Source organism: Sinocyclocheilus anshuiensis, unplaced genomic scaffold (genome assembly GCF_001515605.1).
Source record: "Sinocyclocheilus anshuiensis isolate Anshui unplaced genomic scaffold, SAMN03320099.WGS_v1.1 scaffold1382, whole genome shotgun sequence".
Classification (NCBI taxonomy): domain Eukaryota; kingdom Metazoa; phylum Chordata; class Actinopteri; order Cypriniformes; family Cyprinidae; genus Sinocyclocheilus; species Sinocyclocheilus anshuiensis.
In genome coordinates, this window is record NW_015554207.1 from 134012 (window position 1) to 144983 (window position 10972).

Below are 10972 nucleotides of genomic sequence, written 5' to 3' on the forward strand. Positions count from 1 at the left end.
CCGTGGACGAAGCGGAGTCCAGCCCGGGGTCATCACATGTGATTTCCGCAAGCCCGTCGGCCGTTCCTCACTCAAGCCCGCCCGACTCAAGCCCACCATGTGTGATGCTGTGTGTTTCATTGTGAAAGCAAAAATACTTTGATCTCCAAAAGAGGACACGACTAGAAATCAGGGTAACACTTTCTATGAAGCCCGTATTTATAATACATTATAAGGGTATTCTTAAAGCATTATAATGAATGCATAATGCATTATAAAAAATTTACAGTATAATGGACTGTATCATATATTGACATTGTTTATTTAAGATCTGCACAGTATCTTAGTACAGCTTGTGAGTGGTTAGATGTTGAGTGTTATTTGAGTGTTTCCTGTGGAGCTAATCTTTTAATTGATATGAGCTTAATACTCCAACTGAAAAAAATGCAATGTTTTATATGTTTTGATATTGTAAGCATTGTTTGGAAACTTGATAGCGCAGCTAGCATTATGATACACTATTGACAGAAAAGTACAGTACATTATGGATTTCAGTGAATATACAGTAAATATACATGTATTGTTACAGTGGTGTGTGGATGAATTGATATGTGATTGTTTGACGCTCTGAATGTTAAAGTAGCATAAGAAAAATGGCAAGATATGAGACTTATAATACATTATAACTATGAGAAATATAATCCATTGTAAAAGTGGATGCAACGTGTTCATTGTGTTATAAATCATCATACTCTTAAAAGCTATAACCACAAATAAGTAAATATTATAATATTTTAAAACTGTTCTTATTAATATTCATTAGATGATACAACATATTATAAGTTTTTTTATAATGCATTATGCATTCATTATAATGCCTTACAATGAATGATATCTTTATTTCAGACTCAAAAAGGTCCATATAAAATAAAAAAGCATACAAAAACAACATACAACATGGATAACAACAACAACAAATAACAAGAAAATAATTTACATCTAATGTCCATATAAGCACTTTCTCCAGTGCCTCCAAAGTGCAGAGGTGTACCTAACAGTACTCTTCTCCAAGATCACAATAATTTCATTTTTAGAGGCCTCAAGTCGCTTTATAAATTTATACACAAAGTTTCTGATAACAGCACATAACATAGGCACCTGATTCTGAACAAAAAGCTGACTGGCACTTGTACACCGAGGGACTTTTAATAAAAGTCGCAATGCATCATTATATGCAACCTGCAACTTGTTAAATTTAGCTTTACTGTAACTGCACCACAAGTGGGCAGTATACAGTGGAGTGCAATAGGCTTTAAACAAAGCTATTTTGACATCATCAGTACACATGCTAAATTTACGAACAAGCATGTTAGCTTGTGCATACAATTTACAATACTGTCTCTGAATGTCATCATCGTCACAAAGGTCACTTCTAATGATGTGACCAAGATATTTGACCTTATTCACCACAGATAACTCCTGTCCAGCCAAATAAAACGAGGGGAACACGGCCTTACGGTCCTCCTTTCTCCTCACTATTATAACAACACTCTTTTTGATGTTAAACTTTAAATCATATTGCTCACCGTAGTCAGAGCAGACTCTAAGCAACTGTTGCAGCCCAGCAGAGTAAGGTGACATTACAACTAGGTCATCTGCATACAGTAGATGTTTCAAAAGTCTTTCTTCCACCATGTAGCCAGTCTTACAGTTTTTAAGTCTCTGAGTAAGATCGTCCATATAAAGGTTAAAGAGCATGGGTGACAATATTCCACCCTGTCTAACCCCATTTGTCACTAAAAAAGGCTCCGATATTGTCGTGCCCCATCTAACCTGCATTGTTTGGTGTGTATACCAAAAATGCAGAACCCGTACTAGGTATGGGGGAACCCCTCGCTGCTGGCTACTTTTATTCCTATACACCAATCAACATTAAATCTAATCACTGTGATTACAGGATCATATTTCATATGCCACTTAATGGCCACTCCACCAGATATTCTACCATGCACAAACCCCAAACTAAAGTCTGTTGTGGACTCTCCCACCCCGTGAAAGACACTATTGACAGAGTTAAGTTTGTCCAGATCTTGTTTTGGAAGGAAAGTTTCCTGTACACATAAAATGTCTGTGTTCTCGAACAGTTTGTCAACAACGAGCCATCGAGCCTTATCCGTCGCAGTTTGACCCAAACGCAAACCACGTGTATTATATGACACGACTCTCGTTATATGTCGATTTTAATCTACTGGGTGGAGTACCCCCCGAAGCGCATTCGTCTTGACATCTTCAGTAGCACCCTTTGATTTACGCACTTCATAGAAGCGCTGCACAAACGCACCTTCTGGCCACAAGTCCGGGTCGTACATTTCCCTCACGTCGTCACACTCCGCCGTAACTTTAAATGAACTATATCGACTTTGCACAATATCTATCTTCATGCACGTGACCTTACGGCCAAGTTTACCATGCAAATAGCTTGTTAGTGTATCCACATCTAGCTCCGGCGTAAACTTTGTACCAAAAACACTCACCAATTTAGTCCTCACAGTATAAATGTTACTACCCGGACCAGTACCAACGATGCCAGCTCTCTGGACCCGCTGTGTAGATCTGACCCCCCGGGGCTTGGATCCCTCGTGCGCCACAACTGCTGTTTGTAACCGGCGACTGCCTCTCTTAGCCACGGTACTCCAGGTAGTTCTTGTAGCCGCTACGATATCACTCTCATCCACCATGCTCTCCACGGGAAGGTCATCACTGGTCGATCCGCTCTCGTTGGGCTCCCGCCATACAAGTGCGCTAGATGTATTCATTTTCATTTCAGTTTGCTTTGGGGCCTGCACAAAACCGCGGCCATGTTGTTCAGCCGCGCACAGACGCCGATTCAAATCCTCTGACACGGAAAAAAGATCGGCAGAAACTTTAACTTGCACATTCATTCCTTGCTTCATAGCGACTATGTCAGCACTCAGCCTCTTCATTTTAGCAAGTAGACATGACACATCAATGCTGTTAAAAGTCACAGGCGGCAGCTCGTCAAGATAGTGTGACACAAAGCGAGGGATTTTGTCCCCAAGCTCGTTTAACAGAGCAAGGCAGCTTTTAACATTATTAATGTCTTTTTGTTCTCCCCTGTGCTGAACAAAGCGCTGAGAGGAACCCGGACAGAGTTCAAATAACGCTTTCCTTGAACTCGCAATCCGCTCAGACGAAAAGTGGCTTGTGACTAACAACACAAGTTCGTCCTGTGCAATCGTCTTCATTTTGACGACTAAAAAGTTCAAAAACTCATCTTCCACAACAATCTTGCCATCATTAGCGGTGTAAATCTCAAGCTTTGTTCTGAGAGAAGCGATAGACTCTCCACCTGTCTGCTTCTCTTGGCGGTCCGCCATTCTAAAAAATGTACAAATACCTTTATAATGTATTATAAATATGGGCTTCATAGAAAGTGTTACCGAAATGAGTAGTTAAGTTGTATTCACAACACTGTTCCAGAACAGTTCAACCCAAATATTCAGTTGTGTGCAGCGCATTTTATGGAGGACTGTTTCCTGATCCTGGGAGAGTAGAATACAATGCCGGCTGTTCTGACTCACAGACTGTAAGTACGTTTTCATATTTAAAGGATTTGCCACTGATAATTCAAACGCGAGTTTTGAGCAGTGTAGAGTAGCGCTTGTTGTTTGTCATTTCTCCAATCACAATGTGTGTATGTGTGTGTGTATATGTTTGTGTAAAATATAATATATATATACACTGAACAAAATTATAACACTTTTGTTTTTGCCCCCATTTGTCATGAGCTGAACTCAAAGATCTAAGACTTTTTCTATGTACACAAAAGGCCTTTGCGTTTATAATTTTGTTCAGTGTATATACAGTATATATATATATATATATACTGTATATATATATACCTTGCTACACTGCGTTAGGCCAACCGAGACTTGTCATTTGCACTTTTTTATTGTTGCTCTTTTGTTAGTTTTGACTGCTTTTATTGTCCTCATTTGTAAGTCGCTTTGGATAAAAGCGTCTGCTAAATGACTAAATGTAAATGTAATGTAATGTAATTTCACCATAGCTATTCTGGTGCACATTTTATTGTAGACTGTAAAAACTGTACGTAAAACATTTTATGGGGGTTAGACTTGTAGAATTGACAGTGTTGTCTACTCCTTTAACAATTGTACATTTACATGCTGTAATTATAGACCATCAATTATGAAATAATGATGATGCAAACATCCCCCTAAGCCTACCTCAGATGGACTGAAAAAAAAAGAAGAACAAAAGATTACTTGGGAAGTCTATTGGGAAAGTGAATTTATATTATATTAAATTTAAATAAGCATTTGGAAGATGATTTTGATCAGTTCATACATTTCCTGGAAATCAGTGTCTCTTACTTTCTTTCTTTTTTCCTTAATGTGGGGTCTTTTTTCAATGCAACTGATTATGGTTAATTTGCTTAATTAATCACCATATGTTCATCAAAATTTACTAAGTAAAGCATTATTGATATTGTAATGTGCAATAATGTCTAACACAGACACTAATAATTGTTTCAGTTTGAGGCATCTCGGGAAACATAAAAGCGCACCTGATTCGATATACAACTCAGGACGACATCATGCATAATGATATGCATGATTAACATATAAAACCAAAGGTAAGAGAAGCATCTCCTCGCCTTTTTTCTTGTGGAGGTTAACAGGATAATGATTCATATTTTTGTTTCTGTATTTCATCTTTCCAGTGCAGCTGTAACTTCAAGCTGCAACCCACAGGGTGACTTTAATTTGCCAGTATTCATGACTAGTGGAGACTTCACAATAGGAGGAATTTTTCCTTTGCATTATAGAGTAGAGCTTCCTCCAACAGACTACATAAAGAGACCTTTGGCAGCACAGTGTCGAGGGTAAGAACATGTCTAATATGTTCTTTACGTCTTTCCCAAACTGTAATTTTAAATCTATTGTTCACTTTTTATTCATTTTCTGAAGAATAATTATAAGAAACCCATCCATTGTTTTACAAGAATGTATTTTCATAACATAATTGTATGCAGGTTTGATCCAAGGGCTTTCCGCTGGGCTCTCACTATGACACTTGCTGTGGAGGAAATAAACAACAGAAAAGATCTCTTACCAAACCATAATCTGGCTTATAGTATCTTTGACTCCTGTGCTACACCTGTGACTGCTCAGAAAGCAGTCCTAGCAGTGCTGAATGGACAGGATGTTGTACAAAGTTTTATATGTTCTGGAGCTAGCCCTTTATTAGGATTAATAGGGGAATCTGGATCCTCACAATCCATCGTTGTCTCCAGAACTCTGGAGCCTTTCAGAATACCCATGGTAAAAAATAAAAATATTTATTATTTAAATAATTAGTTAGTATATTTACTAACTTAACTTGACAATTATTCACTTAATTGTGAAATGTCTCATTATGAAAGTATGTTAACTACACTTGAAGGATTTTTGTACTGATGTCTATACAATTTCAGTTTATATATGTATGTGAAATTGGCTAACATTTGTTGCTTTTCTGTTTCTTTTTTTATTATTATTATTTAATTTATAGATAAGTTATTTCTCAACCTGCTCTTGTTTAAGTGATCGAAAGCAGTTCCCAACATTTTTCCGAGTGGTTCCCAGTGATGATTACCAGGTCAAAGCTATTGCACAACTCTTAAAGAGGTTTGGCTGGACATGGATTGGTGTGGTGACTGAAGACCATGACTATGGAAGGTTTGCTTTACAAGGTTTAAAACGGGAAATTGAGAATACTAATATTTGTCTGGCCTATCATGAAATGATTCCTAAAGACTATACCCAGGAACAGGTCATGAGGATTCTTAAAGTAATGAAGGAATCAACAGCTAAGGTGGTGGTTGTTTTTTCAGGGGAGGGGGAATTTTACCCTTTCTTAAGAGAGTTTGTGACTCAAAATATCACAGGAATTCAATGGATTGCAAGTGAGGCTTGGGTTACAGCCTCAATATTAGCAGAAACATATCCTTTTTTAGATGGCACAATTGGGTTTGCAATACGTCAAGGACACATCCCAGGTTTTCAGGATTACCTCAAAACAGTGACCCCAGATAGGTACCCTTCTAACCCTCAAGTTCAGGAGTTGTGGGAAGCACTCTATGGTTGTTCCCCCTCCACATCCAGCTTGAACAGTCATTTGCCCTCCTGCACAGGAAAGGAACTTCTCAGAAAAGAACACTCTGCCTACATGAACACATCCAGCCCTCGTGTGGCCTACCATGTATATAAAGTAGTGTATGCCTTTGCTCATTCTCTACATAATCTCATTCACTGTAAACCTGGAAATGGACCGTTTGAGAATGTCTCATGTGCAAACCTCAACAATGTGTTTCCATGGCAGGTAAAAGTACCTAATGGTTTAAGGAGAACTGATTTTCACACAGAATAGTGATTATATTGTGCATAAATACAATATATTTTTCTTCTTAAAATTAGTTTTTAATAATAATTGTCCGCCCTCTCCCTCCATTTTTTTTTCTTGTTGCTTTTTTCTACTCCAAAGCTTCAGCATTATTTACAGGAAATTTCTTTCTCTGTTTCTGGAGAAGAAGTCAATTTTGATGTTAAGGGAGATTCAATCCCATCATATGATTTGATAAACTGGCAAAGACACGCAAGTGGAGATATTCAGTTTGTTAAAGTGGGCCTCTATGATGGTGCTCAGCAAACTGGGAGCGAACTGGTGATTGAGGAGCAGGCCATCATGTGGTCTAACCAACAGAAGAAGGCAAGGTGTTGACTCTGCACTGCCATCTATTGTTATATTAATAACACTGTCACTATGTGATCTTTGAGCCAATATTAGCACAATAACATTGTGAATGATTAAAAAAGGTTATTCTGTTGTTTGGACTCAACAACTAAGTAAGAAAAAAAAACATATATATATATATATATATATATATATATATTTTTTTTTTTTTTTAGGTTCCTATGTCTGTATGCAGTAACAGCTGCACTCCAGGATTCAGGAAGGCTGTCCGTCGTGGGCAACCTCTGTGCTGCTTTGATTGTGTTCCATGTGATATTGGCAAGATCAGTAATCAGACAGGTGAAAGCACCCTACTGTATGTTTTCCTATTGACAAGAAAATATAGACTCCCATCATTTCTTCATGCTCTTATTAAATTTGTCTTTTCCATTCTTTATAGATTCAATAGATTGTCTGTCATGCCCTGAAGATTATTGGTCCAATGTTAATGGAACAATATGTGTCCCGAAGGCAGTTGAGTTTCTCTCCCATGATGCAATGGGAATCACCCTGACTGTGATAGCTGTAGTGGGAGCCTTTCTGACTGTCACAGTTCTGGTGATATTTTTATATAACAGAGGAACCCCTATAGTCCGTGTGAATAACTCAGAACTCAGTTTTTTCATCTTGTTATCACTGACTCTGTGTTTTCTCTGTGCTTTGGTGTTTATTGGGGAACCTACATCCTGGTCCTGCATGCTGAGGCACACTGCCTTCAGCATCACTTTCTCTCTCTGCATCTCCTGCATCCTGGGCAAGACTTTAGTGGTGCTGGCAGCTTTTACAGCTACCCGACCTGGTAGCAATATAATGAAATGGTTGGGCCCCACACAGCAGAGAATAATCATCTTCTGCTGCACTCTGGTCCAGGTGGTCATATGTACTGCTTGGCTTACAATATCCCCTCCTTTCCCCTATAGAAACACTAAATATCAACAGTCCAAGATCATCCTTGACTGCAGTGTGGGCTCTGATCTGGCCTTCTGGTGTGTGTTGGGATATATAGGCCTTTTGGCCTGTGTCTGCTTTTTTCTGGCTTTTCTGGCCCGAAAGTTGCCAGGCAATTTTAATGAGGCCAAATACATCACCTTCAGCATGCTTATATTCTGTGCAGTGTGGCTGGCATTTGTACCGGCATATGTCAGTTCACCTGGTAAATTTACTACTGCTGTGGAGATTTTTGCTATTTTAGCTTCTAGTTTTGGCCTGCTCTTCTGCTTGTTCACCCCCAAATGTTACATTATTTTATTAAAGCCCGAGAAGAATACAAAGCAACATTTAATGGGAAAAGTTACAAAATAAAATGTTTGTCTAATTGCATCGATAAAATGTTTGAGACTTAATGAATGTGAAAAAACTGTACAATTTTAGGAAATACATAACTGTGGAAACCAAATTATATCTGTAATATTCTATATTATTTAAGATTAATATTAAAGAACATTCTACATTCTTTAAGATTCTATATTTATGATATTTGTTAATAATTTATATATTTTTATAAATTACATAGATTAATTACATGTAATTACATAGCAAATTACAATTAGGGTATTTAGAAAACTTTGTCCTTAATAATATGGTACATTCAAAAGTATTTGGACACTTCAACCACATGTAAAATAAATAAATAAACAAATAAATAAATACATTTAAAAATCCAAGCAAACTTTTCAGAAATGTTTATTTAGATTGAAGAGTTAAAGTTAACTGATTTGTAAAATACATTGTGACCAGACCACTGGGTTAATGCCATTGCACAGATGACTTTAGAAACTTAAGAAAGTGAAGATCTAGCATTATCTTTTTTTTTTTTTTTTTTTCTCAGATGGCACTTGTTATGTGTACTTTTGTCATGTAAATCAATGGGATACATACATTTTAAAACTGGTATCCTACTGTTGCAAAATGTTATTCAAATAAAGCCTGTCTATATGTCATATTTATCATTTGGAATTTTGAATGTGGACATTACATAGAGACCTGCGTTTGACATATGAAAGAAAGTTCCACTTGTAGTTTCCCAGAGTTAGATTTTTGGCATCTTTCATAAGGTATGGCCCATTGCTGCTTATTCTCAACAACCCACTTGGAGAGGAAGATACCTTTTGAATGATATAGTTCTTGTTTGGGGCAATTCATTGTGACTTGGTTATTGACTCTCTGGGCATTAAAGGCAGAGGAAGTGCTATGATGGAGAAGGATTGTAGTCTGAGGCTGGCGCTCACTGTTTGGAAACTGTGGCTCTCACAGTAAGATTGGCTGGGGAGGAACCTCAGGGATAGACTCCATGGCAGGACTTGGGCCCAGAGGGGCCTAAATGGGCTAGATCAGTAGTTTCCAATCCTTGTCCTGGAGAACCCCCAAGACTGCACATTTTTGATGTCTCTCTTATCTTTTCCACCTGACATAAAGATGTGTTTTCAGTGATCCAGTCACAGGTGGTCAGCCAAACCACATTACCATTTCCACCTGGTATTAATATTCATTTTAAATACATCTCATATCACTGGATTTTGTTTTGTCATGACCCTACCCTATTTTTTTTCATCAAACCCTACATCACTTTCGAGGAGTGATGATTTTTCACAAATACTATGAACTAACCCAATATGCAGATTATGATTGAGCAGGAAATAAAGCAAATTAAATGGATGGCAGCTGCAATTTCCAGCATAATCCATGTTATTTTATTTATTTATTTTTGTACAACACAACAAAGTTTGAAATGCTTGTTTTGGTGCTCTTTCACAACAAATCAGTAGATGTTTCTTCACTGTGGTCCGGGACACATAAGCTCTTACATTATACATGCAAAGTGGTAACATGCATCTCTGCATGCATTTCTACATGCTTCTCATGTGGTGTCAGTGATCTGATCACAAAATGTTGACCCTGTTTGCACTGTATTTAGCGATGACCTGTGAATTGGTGGGTTTTTGTTAAATGTGAGCCAAAATCATCACAATTAAAAGAACCAAAGACTTAAACTACTTCAGTCTGTGTGCATTGAATTTATTTAATGCACGAGTTTCACAATTTGAGTTGAATTACTGAAATAAATGAACTTTACCATGACATTCTAATTTATTGAGATGCACCTGTGCACGTGTAAACGTGGTCACAGTAACAGTTATAAAAACATTTGTGACCTAGCTCTCTCTAAAAAAATATTTTTAATTTAAAGAAACCATGTGAAACGTGAAAAGTGGCATTGGCATGACATGCGTAATTCTCTACTTAAAGGCACAATATGTAAGTTTTCGCTGCTAGAGGTCGCATTTTCAAAACGATAACAAAGGCAAAGCTTGATGACGCTATGAAGGAGAGTGGAACAATGGGAGATGTCGTTTACACCATCCAGAGATGTCTGAATCATGTTCACGGATGTATTAATATTTTTATTTTTTTTACCTGTACCTTCCAAAGTTATTCAAACAGTGAATAAATTATACAGAGAACGTGAGCAAAGAACATTTACATTGTCAAGGAACAGTAACTGACTTCAGTCTAGCGCGAGTTTAAGCACTCTCGAAGAACTCCACTTATAATCAGTAAAGCTCTTTAATGAATGAATCTCCTACTTACACTATACATACATCTACACTTTGTTATTTATGATGAGAGAATTTGCGAGAGAGCAGAATTCAGTGTTTCAGCGATGACTCATCTGAACGCTTCTGATTGCCCATTGCATTCATAATTATAACAGACTCGTGTGTGATTGGTTATAACGCGCAACACTGTAAAAACCCGTAAAAAGAATCATGATGCAACATTGAGCAGATCTAAATGTAATGCTGTAGTCAACACTTTTAATTTCATTTTCATTTTATTTACGACAGCCATAATATATTTAGTTTAACTGTAAAGCAGCATTTTTGTCCACGTTTGTTGCCATAGTTCAGGGGTCGCCAACTGGCGGACTCCGGTCCGAATCCGGACCGCGAGTTGCGTCCATCTGGACCACAAAACCTTTTGACATAATGAAATAAATAACTGTCAAACGCTATTTTCTAACAAAATCAAATGTATATCAAGCACGTCAAGGTCAGCTCAGTAGAGCCGTTTGGGTCCACAGGTTGCTACTAGAGTTAACTGTTGCTACGTTTATACGTGCGGTCGTACATGCAGTGCAGAGAGCAAAGAACAGCGCACAAAGTGATTGAAAAACAAT

The 10972-nt window shown here is 37.6% G+C and overlaps 1 protein-coding gene and 1 pseudogene across 1 annotated transcript in view; both read left to right on the plus strand.

Annotated features, from left to right (window-relative positions):
- Positions 1-8097, plus strand: part of LOC107671059 (extracellular calcium-sensing receptor-like) — a 26233-nt gene extending 18136 nt beyond the window's left edge. Inside the window, exons 5-8 of the mRNA XM_016463906.1 lie at positions 6070-6384; positions 6547-6776; positions 6980-7095; positions 7196-8097. Of these exons, the coding sequence (XP_016319392.1) occupies positions 6070-6384; positions 6547-6776; positions 6980-7095; positions 7196-8097 (1563 nt within the window). The remainder of the gene's footprint in view (positions 1-6069; positions 6385-6546; positions 6777-6979; positions 7096-7195) is intronic.
- Positions 8098-8988: 891 nt separating this feature from the next.
- LOC107671060 (extracellular calcium-sensing receptor-like) overlaps positions 8989-10972 on the plus strand; it is an 8282-nt pseudogene continuing 6298 nt past the window's right edge.